This window comes from Pecten maximus, chromosome 12 (assembly GCF_902652985.1).
Source record: "Pecten maximus chromosome 12, xPecMax1.1, whole genome shotgun sequence".
Taxonomy (NCBI): Eukaryota; Metazoa; Mollusca; class Bivalvia; order Pectinida; family Pectinidae; genus Pecten; species Pecten maximus.
Window position 1 is genome coordinate 16,395,743 of NC_047026.1, and position 18,025 is coordinate 16,413,767.

Here is an 18,025-nt window from a genome sequence, read left to right on the forward strand (position 1 = left end):
ACGCTCAAAAGTACTCTGTGTAATAAGCGTAAATTTCCCCCTCGCGTAAATTTCCACATTTACAGTATATATATTCACACTTCTACATCAGAAAAACACTTCTAAATATCCGCACATTAAGTATCCCCGTGCAATTGTATTGGCAACATATCCGACTGCTATTTTTTTTCAACAGAACGGCTGTTAGGCAGATATCTCGGGACGATTTCTGAATACTGAAACTTTCTATGCGGTTCTTCTCTAGATATCCTTTACCATGTAATTCCTGTTATAAAAAAGTAATTTCTGATCTCAGTAGATTGTACAAGGGTATTTGACCTATCCTTGTGGCAAAAATTACTCTGACAATAAGCCCATGTCTAATAATAAGCCCTATCCATATCATTGCATTTCAGAGAAAAAGCTAGCTATAATGTATTTCTCGATGTCATATGCCTCCTATTTTGTATTTGTGTTAGCCCCCTGGACTTCCTATAGAACACATGTCGTGAATACTGTATTTATCCTATAGAAGACCCATCACCTAGTGTTCAATAGTTTTATTGGCCTTTAATAACCTTTTGGCTAATCAGCATATTAAGGTGTAGTACTCAATTTTTTGAGGGATGGGCATTATTTGTGATCCACTTTAAGCTTACTGTTTTAAGATTGATTATTATGCAAATATGAAGAAGGGGGCTTATTTGTGGATAAATATGGTGGTACTTTGCCCTAATTTTATTGTGTTGTTAACCCCAGTGTATCTTGTAGATTCAGGAGTTGGTTTACTCCTCGGTTTTAACATTCGGAATATCTTCCTTCCAATGATTTTATAGAAATAAATTGAGACCTGATCTTTACAGGTTTTGTAAATCTCTTCACACACACAGTTTTGTGACAATTTGTTTTAATGTCAATATACTCCCTTTGCACTATGATGTAACCTGGAAATGGTACCCAGAGGCCAAATACAAATGTAAGACTGATCTGTCCTTTCAGTGAGTAATATCACAAAAGTCAGACATGCTCATGCATTTAAAGGGGAAATCAGAGACAGATTTCTTTGTTAAGAAATTATTAGTAACTCATTCACAAGATTGTAAACGAAATAAAAAAAAAAAAAAAGTAAATAATTAAACATAATGAGTCTAAATTTCACTGGTGTACTACATAATCCACATGTACAGCCAACAGGAAGCATTATACATGTACATCATACATGATCTGACACTTCGTGATGTTCCATAATTTCCTGTTGTATTCAATTATTTACAACAATCATGATTTCATAATTAAATACCATATTTGATCCTACAACTGTGAGTACACCCCACTATCAAGATGATTGTCTTGTTCATTGAGGTTGTCAGCATTTACTACAATTATCCCCTTTTCAAAATTACTCTGCTTGGATGCGGTGATTAATTGTTAGTCCCAACCAGTTCCCTGGCTGAGGGAAGGAGAGGAGGGAAGGAGAGGAGGGAGGGAAGGAGAGGAGGGAAGGAGAGGAGGGGACTATTGTTTTGGCAAAACTTTTGCATCATGTGTTCATCGGTTATTCTATCCTTCCATCCTTCTGCACATTATCTTGTCCAGCTCTATTCCTACACTACTAAGTACTTGTAAGCATCACACTTGGGTCATGAGTTCATCTAGCTTAAGGTGAGGTGATGTGCGATGTACCAAAAGTACAATCACTCTGGCCTACATATTGACCTTTGACCTACATCAAAGAAAAAGTTTGGAATAAAAAATGCATTTTGATTGGCTGACACGATGACCTTTGACTGGTGGTTTAATGTGTTTTGATTGGCTAACACATGAAGGCTGCTTCATGGTGTCATGGAAATGATAACACACAAAAAGTAGTTCGCAATTTTTGTTATTTTTATTTTTTTGTACGGATTTATATCAATTGATTACTTTGAAATATTAAACTTGCTAATTATTTGATATGATTCATAATATATTGCAATTTTTCCACACATTTCTGAAATGGTTGTGCTTTGTACATACGTAAAAAATTTACATTTTTTACTTCTCAGCAACACAGGGGTACCTGAACCAATTTCAATGAAGTTTTGCAGAATTCTTCCATGGCCAAAAGTCAACCAAAATTGTGAATGATGTATACGGTGCCCCGAGGGGCTGGACCAAAAAGGGTCAAATTAACTGAAATTTTCTTCTCAAGACCCATCTATAGTAGAATCAACATATTCTTCATACCATAGATGGATTTGTCTGAAAGTGCTTTACCAAAATTGTGAATTTCATGACCCTGGTGTGGCATGTTTGTTCATTGGGCAGGGATAAACTTTGAAATAATATATATAGGGAAATTATATTTTTGATCATCATTTGTTAAATTTCTATTGGAATTCATTCTAACTTGAATTGGTTCGAACTAGCAGGTTACTGCCCCCCCCCCCCCCCCCCCAGGGGTGGGGTAAAAAAAGGATTTAATTGACTGAAACATTTCAAAAATTGAGGTGACTCAGTTAAGGCCCATGGGCCTCTTGTTTCTAAATATATCTATAAATGTGTGTAAAATTGAGTGTGAAAAGGGAGAGAGTTTTAAGGCCAAATTTACAGGCACATACATTGAATGGGTAACACGTCATACACACTGAGCCAAAGGTCATATTCAACAATTTGCCATAATATGATAGATGTTTGTAGTGTGTATCCTCTGACACAGCTAAGGATAGGATTAGGGACACTTGAGATAATTAAGCCTACATATGTATAATTAGTGAAGCATTATATACCCTGTAACCTTCAATATTACCTACCAAGAGGACAGGACGAGATTTTAACAACCCTTACAATCTTATTGTCAACAGACAGGTAAGAGGTGAAGAATGTTCAGTCAGCATCAATTTAAAAATTTTCATATTTTTCTCTTCATAGATGGACTTCATTGGTCACTTGTCAGCTTAGTGGGTGTTTTTAGGGATTTTTATAAGTAGGTCACCTAGCCGAAAGGGTCAGTTTGTGCATGGTCTGTCAGCCGTATGTCGTCCAGTGTAAACTTCTCCCTTTAAATGACTTAAACAACAACCATGAGGCCAAGAACCATCATAATTAGGCTAGTTTGAAGCTAATCCTTGGATTAATTAATTAAGTTAAAAATTAACAAACAAACAAAATTATCTTGTTTCTCCTTTTCGTATATTCTTCTTTTTCCTTTGTTTAATTTGAACCTTCTACAGTATCACTATGGTCAAATGGTTAAAAAAAAAAAACCAAAAACCCTACACCTCACTGTTACTGTAAATAACCCTGTAAATCATATAGTAGTAATTGCCAAAAATGACACCTGCTTTGAAGGTTGAAGAAGAAGAAATTATTAACTTTTATAAGATCAAATATGGTAAGCATGCTGTACTGTGCATGATGAAGGACTAATATATGTAAATGTCACCTCTTTGTAAATGTCATCTCGATCACAACATGTATGTGCAATAGAGAAATTATTTCTGTATCATCTGCATATATTTGTTGTAGACAAATTCATAGCTAATGATAATAATATCATCAGCTGAAAAAAAAAAAAAAAAAAAACTTTTCTAATTTTGTAAATAGCATACAATATACAGTGGACAATAGTTATCAGACAGATGATTCAGTCATACACTGTATAGATTGTTTTTTTTATACAAATATATAAAACAGATGACAAATTTTCATTCGGATACATTTGAAGTGCACCTCATATTGGTTATAATTGCCCAGAATGAAGAATTATGAAATTATAACTCCGGGCCGAATTGCTTTCAGTCAATATTTTTTAATCAGAAGTTTTTCTTATCAAATTCTTTTAATAAAAAATTCATTAATAGCTAGGCATTATGAAACTGATGCAGCAATTTTTGTCTTTTATGAAAAAAAAAAAAAAAAAATTATAATAAAACTAGAAAAATATATAAAAATGATGAAAAATAAAATTCCAGCTGAAAGTCTTTCTATTAAAGTACATCATTATATGGATTGTAATGATCGGTGTTTGAAGCTCAGAAGGAAAGTTATTTGTGTATGTGCTGCCAAATCAAATGCCACACTAACCTTTGTGTCAGTGTAATTTGTGAAATGTTTTGAACTGGGCTGGGAACAAATTGTGTCACTGCAGGGCTCTTCATCGGATGAAGACTCTTTCTGGTACAATATAGATATGTGTCAGCTTTGTAACAGGGTAAAAAGGGCATGAAAAAGTATGGTAAGTATATGTATGTAGGTGTTGTTTTTTGTGAATTTGTTTTATTGCCATTGTTCTATTAGCAACTCTATATGGTGTGTTTGAGAAGGTATAAGGCTCTCCCCCTTACCTAAAACATAGTGAAGATATGTTTATTTACTTATTAAGACTTAATTGGTGTATACATGTGATAAACCAGTGTGCTGTACTTCATATATTTTGTTTAATAAATATATGATATAAATTGTTCAAAAACTGACACAAACATGATTGCCTTATGAGAAGTTAAACTTTGTGTTCCTAATTATAAGGGGTGAAATAGAATCAGCATATCGGACAGACAATGTAAAAACTAGACGACAGTACAGGAGTAAATCTATCAGACAGTACAGGAGTAAATCTATCAGACAGTACAGGAGTAAATCTATCAGACAGATGTTGTGATACAGACAGTACAGGAGTAAATCTATCAGACAGTACAGGAGTAAATCTATCAGACAGATGTTGTGATACAGACAGTACAGGAGTAAATCTATCAGACAGTACAGGAGTAAATCTATCAGACAGATGTTGTGATACAGACAGTACAGGAGTAAATCTATCAGACAGTACAGGAGTAAATCTATCAGACAGATGTTGTGATACAGACAGTACAGGAGTAAATCTATCAGACAGTACAGGAGTAAATCTATCAGACAGATGTTGTGATACAGACAGTACAGGAGTAAATCTATCAGACAGATGTTGTGATACAGACAGTACAGGAGTAAATCTATCAGACAGTACAGGAGTAAATCTATCAGACATTACAGGAGTAAATCTATCAGACAGTACAGGAGTAAATCTATCAGACAGATGTTGTGATACAAACAGTACAGGAGTAAATCTATCAGACAGTACATGTACATGAGTACAGGAGAAGTTTTGTGATATTGACTTTGTGCTAAATTGAATTATGCTTGGATAACTCCACCTTCAAGCCCAGTCACCTGTTGCATGCTTCAATGCAGGTTCATCAAGTTACATTGCTATGTACTTTCATATTTCAGGTCTATGTTACAGACATATAGCTATGTAAAAGGTATTCTTGTTTCAGGCTTGTCACGTTTATTCTGCATTGTAAGTTATTTATAGAAAATATCCTTACACACATCATACATAAAGTATTTACATTGATCAAAGTCATGTTCATTTTTTATTTTAGGCATATACACATTTTTTTGAAATGTTGCTCACACAGGTTCAATATAAAGTGATGTGCTACAGTTACCAATTAATTGGAATGGGGCTTGATTGTTTAACAAAGATGTTTTGTTTTGTTCTGAAATTACAAACCTTTATCAGGACATATATACGGGAGGATTTTAAGGAAACACAGTTGGATAAAAAGGAAATAAAAACTATGTTCACCATGTGATAAGGTATCTCTGATGTGAACAATCGCCCGGGCAATCCATTATAGTATATAAACTTATCAGTAAGTTTCATCAGAGCAGATTTCTAACTCAACGGTTCATGTCTTTTTATTAAGACAGTTTCTACAGTAAGTATTGAAAAGCCAATGTCTCAAACATTTTATTATATCTTTTTTTTATGTATAATGATATCTTGCTCTGAGATGTGAGATCGTTGGACCACTGAAGGCAAGCCTGCATGTAGTATGATATACAATATATGTATAAAGTATCTAGATTGATATACTGAAATATTCCAATGCAGAATTGATTTATAAAATGTTTTAAACTTACACAAGAGCATTAAAACCATGAACATTTACCAAACATACTTTTAAAATGGTAAGGATATGTGTGTAGTAGTCATACCAGAGGAACACTGATGGTCAACATCACGGTCTCGTCAGGAATGTTAGGATATGTGTGTAGTAGTCATACCAGAGGAACACTGATGGTCAACATCACGGTCTCGTCAGGAATGTTAGGATATGTGTGTAGTAGACATACCACAGGAACACTGATGGTCAACATCACGGTCTCGTCAGGAATGTTAGGATATGTGTGTAGTAGATATACCACAGGAACACTGATGGTCAACATCACGGTCTCGTCAGGAATGTTAGGATATGTGTGTAGTAGACATACCACAGGAACACTGATGGTCAACATCACGGTCTCGTCAGGATCGAAGTACATTGTATTTTATTTCCATTTACAATATGAAGTTAGACATTTGGTTTCTTGTTGCATTGATATACTTGGTGATTCTGTGTTAACCATCCAGCTGGTTATGTTGTCATCACTCAGCTTGTTGTGTTGTCATCACTCAGCTTGTGTTGTCACCACTCAGCTTGTTATGTTGCCATCACTCAGCTTGTTGTGTTGTCATCACTCAGCTTGTGTTGTCATCACTTAGCTTGTTGTGTTGTCATCACTCAGCTTGTGTTGTCACCACTCAGCTTGTTATGTTGCCATCACTTAGCTTGTTGTGTTGTCATCACTCAGCTTGTTATGTTGTCATCACTCAGCTTGTTGTGTTGCCATCACTCAGCTTGTGTTGTCACCACTCAGCTTGTTATGTTGCCATCACTTAGCTTGTTGTGTTGTCATCACTCAGCTTGTTGTGTTGTCATCACTCAGCTTGTGTTGTCACCACTCAGCTTGTTGTGTTGTCACCACTCAGCTTGTTGTGTTGTCACCACTCAGCTTGTTGTGTTGTCACCACTCAGCTTGTTATGTTGTCACCACTCAGCTTGTTGTGTTGTCACCACTCAGCTTGTTGTGTTGTCATCACTCAGCTTGTTGTGTTGTCACATCACTCAGCTTGTTGTGTTGTCATCACTCAGCTTGTGTTGTCACCACTCAGCTTGTTATGTTGCCATCACTTAGCTTGTGTTGTCATCACTCAGCTTGTGTTGTCATCACTTCGCTTGTTGTGTTGTCATCACTTAGCTTGTTGTGTTGTCATCACTAAGCTTGTTGTGTTGTCATCACTCAGCTTGTTATGTTGCCATCACTTAGCTTGTTGTGTTGTCATCACTCAGCTTGTTGTGTTGCCATCACTCAGCTTGTTGTGTTGTCATCACTCAGCTTGTTGTGTTGTCATCACTCAGCTTGTTATGTTGCCATCACTCAGCTTGTGTTGCCATCACTCAGCTTGTTGTTAAAATCACTCAGCTTGTTGTGTTGTCACCACTCTGCTTTACTGGATTCTCATAGAGACCCTTTATAGAGTAGAGGGAGATTACTGGATTCTCATAGAGGCCCTTTATAGAGTAGAGGGAGATTACTGGATTCTCATAAAGACCCTTAATAGAGTACAGGGAGATTACTGGATTCTCATAGAGACCCTTTATAGAGTACAGGGAGATTACTGGATTCTCATAGAGACCCTTTATAGAGTACAGGGAGATTACTGGATTCTCATAGAGACCCTTTAAAGAGTAGAGAGAGATTACTGGATTCTCATAGAGACCCTTTATAGAGTACAGGGAGATTACTGGATTCTCATAGAGGCCCTTTATAGAGTAGAGAGAGATTACTGGATTCTCATAGAGACCCTTTATAGAGTAGAGAGAGATTACTGGATTCTCATAGAGACCCTTTATAGAGTACAGGGAGATTACTGGATTCTCATAGAGACCCTTTATAGAGTACAGGGAGATTACTGGATTCTCATAGAGACCCTTTATAGAGTACAGGGAGATTACTGGATTCTCATAGAGACCATTTATAGAGTACAGGGAGATTACTGGATTCTCATAGAGACCCTTTATAGAGTACACGGAGATTACTGGATTCTCATAGAGGCCCTTTATAGAGTACAGGGAGATTACTGGATTCTCATAGAGACCCTTTATAGAGTACAGGGAGATTACTGGATTCTCATAGAGACCCTTTATAGAGCACAGGGAGATTACTGGATTCTCATAGAGGCCCTTTATAGAGTTCAGGGAGATTACTGGATTCTCATAGAGACCCTTTTTAGAGTAGAGAGAGATTACTGGATTCTCATAGAGACCCTTTATAGAGTACAGGGAGATTACTGGATTCTCATAGAGGCCCTTTATAGAGTACAGGGAGATTACTGGATTATCATAGAGGCCCTTTATAGAGTAGAGAGAGATTACTGGATTCTCATAGAGACCCTTTATAGAGTAGAGAGAGATAACTGGATTCTCATAGAGGCCCTTTATAGAGTTCAGGGAGATTACTGGATTCTCATAGAGACCCTTTATAGAGTTCAGGGAGATTACTGGATTCTCATAGAGACCCTTTAAAGAGTAGAGAGAGATAACTGGATTCTCATAGAGACCCTTTAAAGAGTAGAGAGAGATTACTGGATTCTCATAGAGACCCTTTATAGAGTACAGGGAGATAACTGGATTCTCATAGAGACCCTTTAAAGAGTAGAGAGAGATTACTGGATTCTCATAGAGACCCTTTATAGAGTTCAGGGAGATTACTGGATTCTCATAGAGACCCTTTAAAGAGTAGAGAGAGATAACTGGATTCTCATAGAGACCCTTTAAAGAGTAGAGAGAGATAACTGGATTCTCATAGAGACCCTTTAAAGAGTAGAGAGAGATTACTGGATTCTCATAGAGACCCTTTAAAGAGTTCAGGGAGATTACTGGATTCTCATAGAGACCCTTTATAGAGTTCAGGGAGATTACTGGATTCTCATAGAGACCCTTTAAAGAGTAGAGAGAGATTACTGGATTCTCAAAGAGACCCTTTATAGAGTACAGGGAGATAACTGGATTCTCATAGAGACCCTTTATAGAGTACATGGAGATTACTGGATTCTCATAGAGGCCCTTTATAGAGTACAGGGAGATTACTGGATTCTCATAGAGACCCTTTATAGAGTACAGGGAGATTACTGGATTCTCATAGAGGCCCTTTATAGAGTACAGGGAGATAACTGGATTCTCATAGAGACCCTTTATAGAGTACAGGGAGATAACTGGATTCTCATAGAGACCCTTTATAGAGTACATGGAGATTACTGGATTCTCATAGAGACCCTTTATAGAGTACAGGGAGATTACTGGATTATCATAGAGGCCCTTTATAGAGTACAGGGAGATTACTGGATTCTCATAGAGGCCCTTTATAGAGTACAGGGAGATTACTGGATTCTCATAGAGACCCTTTATAGAGTACAGGAAGATTACTGGATTCTCATAGAGGCCCTTTATAGAGTACAGGGAGATTACTGGATTCTCATAGAGACCCTTTATAGAGTACAGGGAGATTACTGGATTCTCATAGAGGCCCTTTATAGAGTACAGGAAGATTACTGGATTCTCATAGAGACCCTTTATAGAGTACAGGGAGATTACTGGATTCTCATAGAGACCCTTTATAGAGTTCAGGGAGATTCCTTTAAGGGTCTCTTTGTAAAGCTCTCTTTTGTTCATTTGCTCTCATCACTTTATTGATTTTTAGTTAGAATGGCGGTGGTTTTGTTTACACATTCAGCATATTTTCTTGTTGTTTTATTGATCAGATTTTAAACCATCAGAATTTTTACTTTTTTTTTTGTAGATGACGTGACCAGTGCCTTATGCATTACATGAGTCCTGTGTGGAGGACCTCGCTGACTGGCCATGGAGAACATTATAAAGCAGGGCTACCTGAAGAAGGCCAAGCCCATAGCAGCAGACAGCCCACGCTCCAGCCTTTGCTCAAGTCTCCTTCAGGTATATAACCTATAGGTAATCTAGGTAAACCCCATCTTCGCTAGCCAAGGCTTCTGATTACGTTTCACTCCACGAACGGTTCGTGGAGTGAAACGTAATCAGAAGCCTTCGCTAGCAAGATGGGTAAACGCAGGTATTATACAGCTGTTCATCAAATTTTTTGCTGTTTTAGCTGTACTAGCCTTCTCTGTCAACCCCTAGGGTATGACAAATATGCTGATATTCAGAACAGATTAATGAGAGTGCTTTTGGAACTTTTTGTCTGTTACTCTTCACCAACAACAATGTTGACATGCTCAGATAATTTTGACAGATGTTGTAGTATAGGCATAATAAAATAATTTTATGGTAAGATGACCACCATCTGTAAAATTGTGTATTAAGTTATATCCTTATAATATGTTATTACTGTGATAAGGCAAATTTTCAGATTATTAATGTACCAATAAGCTTAAGGGGCTCAGTCGGTTAGAGAGTCGGCCACATAACATAAAGAAAAGGTCCAAGGTGCATGGCTCGACGCTCCCTACATTTGTTGGTTTATGTTTCTCGGAATCTAAGAAACGGGCTGGTCTGTACTGTCGTAATTGTGTCCTTTCCAAAGACACTTTATCCTAATGGCTCTGGATGGCACGCAACATACCTCCCATATGTTGTTAAGTGAGGTAGCCACCAACTACTACAAGGAGACCCTGCCTCAAAATGACCCTGACTGTTCATAGGATAATTAACCCAGCTAACAAACATAATGCCCGATATACTTTTGTAATAATGTGTGAACATTGCAATCACATACTGATTCAGATTTTGAGATTCATTGCTGTATATATGCATGTGCTGTGAGTTGTAAGTTGGATGGGAGTACACTTGTACAAGTAAAAAATTGTCATCCTTCGTTGTTTGTGCTTCTATGTTAGATAAGTGCAATGTGTACAAAATTGAAACAAATGCAAAAACGGATGGGCGGAAGAGGTGTACAGCACCTATTGTGTAACATTGAATTAGTTGTGTTATAGGATTTTAAATGAGTTTTCATTTCATATGAGATTTTATAAAAAGTCAGTCATAGATATTTTATTATTTATCAAGGTGATGAAAACAAATCTAAGATACTTTTTATCCCATTACTCAGAAAAGTCAAAAGGTGGAGGACAAATTTTGTTTTTGTGACGTAACATCATTTTCTATATTTCATTTTATCACGGTCAATTTCTGACTGGTGCAGCCATTGAAAAACACTCCAGGGTACACATATATTACACTAGTGACATATGTAAAAATGTCACATAATGAGCGAATTCACTGGATAAATATGTGCCAGTTACGTAGTTGAAAAAGTTAAAATAGTTAATGGAATAGTAGGTAGTGGAATAATCGAGGCAAGTTCAGTCATTTTTTTGTTTGATTTATTTTTCAGCTTTTTGAATCCAGTCGATGGTACATGTTCGTCGTTAGAAATGGTCAACCATTCCTGGAAATCTTCGAAAAGGAGCAGAATGCTTTCTCAGGGCAACCCATAACATCATATGAACTAAGCTCATGCTATAAAATCACCTATACACTTGGCAGGACAAGTAAGGCATGGACCTTCTGTTTATTTCTGGAAGAACGGGTCCTGGAAGTAACTGCAGAATCGAGGTACAGTGCAGCTTTTGTGATTTCCTGACAGGAGAGCTCCAAACCTAGTCTATCGGAGTGTTGGGTTATTGTTACATGTACTATTACTCGCATCAGTTTCATCAATATTCGTAACTTAAAATTGTCCATAGGAAAGCATTATAGAATTGAAGGAAAGTTTCTTAACTAAGATTTTTTTTATTAAATTTTATAATAATTCTTAAGTTAAGGAATGTTTCTTTAAGTGAAGGAACATTGATGCCTCCGGGGTCTGATAATGTGTGTATACTTGCTCAAGTTTGTTTCGATGTATTATTACATGTATATTGGAACTTTGAAATATTATCTAATTATGTACAATAATTAGATTTGGAGATAACTTCTGTAAATCACTTATATTTCGTGTGGGATATATTTTCACGTTAATAGGCAATGAGAGTCGGTCGCGAATTCAAATCCTTTGCGATTATTTGTACAAAAATAACATCTTCGGATGGCAACAAAGCTATCAATAACCGATATTATATTATATCAGGAGTCTTGCAGAGTCCACAACACTAATAACTTATCATTTGTGAACCTAAAGTCATTTCTAAATCAGCATTCGCAAAATCGTGTACATGTATTTTCAAATATGTCTGAAGAGGTTAGTTTGCGAAATGAAGTATTTTCAAAATAATCATTAAAAGTATTCGTGACATCTGAGTGATTAATATTATGAAGATTTCCCAACCAGAGAAAGGTGAACTTTTCTAAAGCCAGTGATTGCTATAATCTTTAAGTTCCTATTTTTAGTTCAATGTCACCTTTCCATTGTTGGCAAACTCCAACAACAGCTATTCAGTGTAATATAACATAACAAGTACATGTATTATATCCTCATAACAATCTGTTTTTGAAAATTGATTATGACTTCGTGTGAAAATTAAAAGAATGAGAGACTATAGTCCTACCTTTCCATTGTGTCAGCGTTGTCTTTGTCGACATTTTATTTCAAGTTATATGTGTTAACATCTGTTACTCTAAAATATCAGTCCATCTTTAACCAAACTTGCGTTATATAGTTTGTTCACATATGTTTTGTTTGTAATTTCACAGAGAACAGATGTTGGACTGGTGCAGAAATTTGGAAAGGACTTTGGTGCATTATGGGAAAATTGTAAGTTGCTGACAGAGGAGTTTTCCTTTCTAATAAATTAATTTTCAAAGAAAAGCAATTGCCATCATTACTGTAGTGATTTTTTTTAAAGATTGAAATTCTCATTTTTTTACCTGAGTTTGAAACACAAAATTATGAAATAGACAATAATTCTTTTTATCAATTTTGATTTCAAAATGTCTGTTTTTGTGAACTTACCCGGTAATAAAGACAAGCTTTACAGCAATCAGACATTTGTGGCTTATGTACACCATTTTGGTTTTGAAATATCAAAGTATATTTGGGAGGTTTGTAGGCCCTTGGCCTCATGTTGATATACCTATATTCCTAATTTCTTTTATAGAAACAGAGCACGGACCATGTGTATGTAGAATACCCAGTACGCTATACACCAAAAAAGACCGGCCTAGAGCAGGAAGCCGCATTTCGAGCAAGTGCGTCAGCCTCAGCCTCAGCTCCAGTCCCAGATCCGCATCACTGTCAAAATCATACAGGAATACCAGACCCTACAGACGAGGACTATCAAGACTTCCTAGATTTAATCGACCACATTGATGATGATGATGAAGATGAAGGGGAGAGGCATATTGAAGAAACTAATTTGAAGACAGTTCTATCTAGAGATGTCGATGGTCCTCAAAACCCTGAAGTTCCAACTAAACCAAAAGGTATTTCAACACTTTCAATCTACACAGATAATGAATAAATAGGGAGTACTTTAAAAAAAAAAAAAAATGAATTATCGAATGAAATAACTGAAGTATTCCATTCAGTCAATATATCATCATTATCACTGTGAGTAATGACCATTCAGATATCGACCAATCAGAGATTGACCAATCAGATATTAGCCAATCAGATATTGACCAATCAAAAAGGTTCTTTCTGTTTAACTGAAGTCAAAGCTGTGCAGATTTGCTACCAAGAAACGGTCTTGATAAATCTTACCATCAGTGTCAAAGTTACACTTTTGATTCCCACTCTTTTCTTTTTAATATCTCTATTTCTTTAACCATGTCATTGACATATACCAGCTTGCTAGGAATGAAGAGACAAACAAAATTATACTACCAGGGTTGGTCCCAGGGTCATTTTCTTCTAGAGGACATATGGTCGGTGGGATTTGATATAAAAATGGTACTAAGACTTCTTTGTACAATAATTTGGTTTTTCCATTGTTAGTATACAGAATGCAACTTTCTCATTGGTTCAGTTTTTCTTTTCATACCTCTATTAAAAAAAAAACGTAAATGGCGTGATTATGTGACATCACAATACCACCATTGATGTTGCATGTTGATTTGTTCAAAAGAATCCCTTTTTAGATAAGTAACATTGTACATAAAACATGTTTTAAATTTGAAATACAGCTTCAGAAATTAATAATAAGCCTTGATGTCAATATTTCTATAGTTACACAGGGGTATGAATAAAAAATTGTTTGCAGTTGCTATGCGGATTCATAAAGTTTGCAATAATTTTTCTTTCATACCCATATGAAACTGAAAAATATTTACATCAAAGCTTAAATAAGTCTAAATACAACTTTTAGGCATGAAAAGATGAGTGCAACAAAGATTGCCTTTCAGGATTTCATTCATAAACTTTTAAGTAAAAGAAGGCAGACAAAATTATTCTAACTTAGAGATTTTTAGCACTAGCTTCTGGTCTAGGCTCTATAAGGTAGGTATACTAAAACTCTAATTCAACAGAACAAAACAGATGACGATCCTGCTAATATTACAATATTATATACCATCACCTGGCATAAAGAGAAGAACATATTCATGCTACTTAATTAGGTCCTAGATTTCTCACAGCTTCTTGGGAATTAGTTCTTATATGACAACATAAAATTGTCAAGATCCTCACCTTGTAACATCATCAAGATCCTTACTCTGTCTCACTCTGTAACAACATCAAGATCCTCACCCTGTCTCACCCTGTAACAACATCAAGATCCTCACCCTGTCTCACCCTGTAACAACATTAAGATCCTCATCCTGTCTCACCCTGTAACAACATTAAGATCCTCACCCTGTAACAACATCAAGATCATCACCCTGTAACAACATCAAGATCCTCACCCTGTAACAACATCAAGATCCTCACCCTGTAACAACATCAAAATCCTCACCCTGTAACAACATTAAGATCCTCACCCTGTAACAACATCAAGATCCTCACCCTGTCTCACCCTGTAACAATATCAAGATCCTCACCCTGTAACAACATCAAGATCCTCACTCTGTAACAACATCAAGATCCTCACCCTGTAACAACATCAAGATCCTCACCCTGTAACAACATCAAGATCCTCACTCTGTAGCAACATTAAGATCCTCACCCTGTAACAACATCAAAATCCTCACCCTGTAACAACATTAAGATCCTCACTCTGTAACAACATCAAGATCCTCACCCTGTCTCACCCTTGTAACAACATCAAGATCCTCACCCTGTAACAACATTAAGATCCTCACCCTGTAACAACATCAAGATCCTCACCCTGTCTCACCCTTGTAACAACATCAAGATCCTCACCCTGTAACAACATCAAGATCCTCACCCTGTCTCACCCTGTAACAACATTAAGATCCTCACTCTGTAACAACATCAAGATCCTCACCCTGTCTCACCCTGTAACAACATCAAGATCCTCACCCTGTAACAACATCAAGATCCTCACCCTGTCTCACCCTTGTAACAACATCAAGATCCTCACCCTGTAACAACATCAAGATCCTCACCCTGTAACAACATCAATATCCTCACTCTGTAACATCATCTAGATCCTCATCATGTAACAACATTAAGATCCTCACCCTGTAACAACATTTACACTTTCTGGAAATGGAGAGAAAAAGAACATCATGCTACCATGATTGGTCACAGGGAAATCCTTTCCTCAAGGGCCTTTTTCTAGGTGAGAATGTAGGAAATGAGATACCCATCCTGGAACTACAATAATTCTGACAATGGATTGGGATGAAAACTAAGCAAACACAGTTATATACTACAAGGAATCGCCCTGAAATGTGCAATATACATCTAAAAAATACCCATATAGCTTAATTGCCAAATTGCATAGTAATGGGATTTTTAGTTTAATCGGATTTGAAAAGTATACATGCCTGAATGTTGCACATGTATTTAAAGTGAAATTAAAGCAACAGTCACTTTAAACATCTTTGGTAGATGATCATATAGCTATGTATTAATGTGTGATTAAACATTTAAACTGAATTATACATGACCATGGGGCCTGCATCATAATTTGAGTGTTTTCCAAATTTTTCAGATTATATTCAAAGTGCCCAAGGAGCAGAAGGTGGTAGCTCAGTTACAAATGATAAGGACAGTGATAATGAAAATGACACGTCCGAAGACGATTTTGTCACCAAGGACTTCTGGTTGTCCAATAAACTGCCTTCTGTACCTCGAAGGTCAGATTCCCACCAATTCCACGCTTCTGCGAGACCATTCTCAGAATTTGGTATGGACCGTGTACATTCCATGTCAACATCTGTTCCACCATTACCAGCAAGGGGTACATCTCTTATAGAAAAAGGACCCACATTTATTAGCAGTGCGCCTCTCATTGTTGATTCTGATTTGAGACCGCCACCCCGAAGAAAACGTGGAAATGCCAATTTACTAGTAAAAGGATTTCAGAAAAGTGCATCAAAGTCGATCAGTGAAGACAATGTTTCTGTGCGATCTCCTCTTGTCACATCTAATGCAGATGACATAGAGGATTTGGACGATGGGTATGACAATGTCGTTGAACTTCGAAAGTCAAATTCAGATAGTGCAGCCACTGACCCCTGGGTACGAAGTCTGGAAAATAGCGATGAAAACAGTAGGAAGTCGACACTAAAGGCATATGATGACGTTCAGTTGTTTGTTCGTTTACCAGAGAGATCAGATAACAGTGAAGACTTATACAGCCTAAGTACACCTACTCCAGAAGATGGTTTTAACTACGATTTTACACAAAAGCTTGGCACACATACTTCTTCCAGTGATGAGGATGGTGTCCATGCAGGGAACAACCTGGATTTGGATTCTGCTGCAACTGGTGTCAAACAGATGACATTAGGGACGAAAGATGAAAATTATAATTTATGTGATAAAAAAGCTCATGGGCAAACTGCTTCCCCAGATGAACTAATTGCTTCAAATCTTTATGACTTTGGCAAAAGTTATTTAGTCAAAGAACCTATCAATGTAAGAGCCGAAAACATCTATGACTTTGCCCGATCAGAGGGCACACTTGTCCACACACAAATTCCCGCCTCTTCACAGCCTAGTCTTCCGCAACGGTCTAACACGGTTGTCCATCCACCAACGTTTGCTACTTGTAGTCGAACTGAGTTTAGCGAGTTTGATTCTTTATATTCCATTCCAAAGTCAGCCAAGCCTGTGGCTGGCCTTTCCACTGAGGAAGTACTGCGCCCTAGTCGACCACCAAGGCGAGTAACTCCGGAGCCTGCACCATCTTTGTATTCAGTTCCACAGAAACGAACATCAAAATCTCAGAGTAGTGCGTCCATGGCTGATGTTGAACCTCCGGTATCCTTGTACTCTGTACCTCAGAAAAAAGCTTCAAAATCTCACAGTAGTTCTTCAATGGAAGAATCGTGTGAAATTTCCAAGTCTTCTACAACACCTAAGACAAAATCAATGGATTCCTTCCTAGCTCCCAAACCACCATCATTGGATACTTTACCGAGCCAAAAACCTCCTTCTTTAGAAAAATTAACCTGTCCTATACCGCCGCCTGTAGAATCTCTCCCTTTTCAGAAACAAAGTTCTGTGACTTCACCTGCCCGGCGCAGTCCTATATCTATGCGACCTTTGCCTTTGTTGCCTACACATCCTGATGGCACTAGTGATATGCAAAACTTGATCTCAACACTAAAGGGGGAGAGAGGGACATCTCCATCGCATGATGGATTCACTTTTAATTTTGTGCCAGATGCAGAAACCAATTCAAAAAGCAGCACTGCTTCTTCATCGGGATCTGGTGCATCTAAAGAGGAGGATGCTGACCCAGTGTATGAGGATGCGACTGGCAGAAACTCCAACCCTCCACTGCCACCAAAGAGAACTTTACGAAGGAATACAAACCGTTCTGTAAGTGTTTACATCCCAGGCAAAGCAGGTGGCATGCAAACTACAAGGCTAGACCCTACGCCGACAAGGACAGAGTCTTTGGATGATCAGGCTGTGTCTCGTCATAAAGGTATTTGTATTTACCTTCTATTAGCTCAAATCTTTATTTTAGATGTAAGCATGCGCAGTGTTGTATATTTATAGAGAAGCTGTAGTACCTTCTTAGATCAGAAGGGTGGGAGCCATTAGGAGAAATAAATTGATATTTGTTAAGTTCTCTTCCTTCTTAGGATAA

The 18,025-nt window shown here is 37.1% G+C and overlaps 1 protein-coding gene across 3 annotated transcripts in view; it reads left to right on the forward strand.

Moving 5' to 3' along the window:
* Positions 1-18,025, forward strand: part of LOC117339463 — a 49,112-nt gene that overhangs the window by 11,765 nt on the left and 19,322 nt on the right. For 2 of the 3 annotated variants that reach the window (XM_033901047.1, XM_033901049.1), the window contains exons 2-6: positions 9,682-9,836; positions 11,254-11,474; positions 12,552-12,612; positions 12,956-13,280; positions 15,914-17,860. In XM_033901047.1, the coding sequence (XP_033756938.1) occupies positions 9,744-9,836; positions 11,254-11,474; positions 12,552-12,612; positions 12,956-13,280; positions 15,914-17,860 (2,647 nt within the window). In that variant the 5' untranslated portion in view covers positions 9,682-9,743. Of the gene's footprint in view, positions 1-2,500; positions 2,827-9,681; positions 9,837-11,253; positions 11,475-12,551; positions 12,613-12,955; positions 13,281-15,913; positions 17,861-18,025 lie in introns of those variants that run through there. The other variant, XM_033901048.1, reaches the window with a different exon arrangement.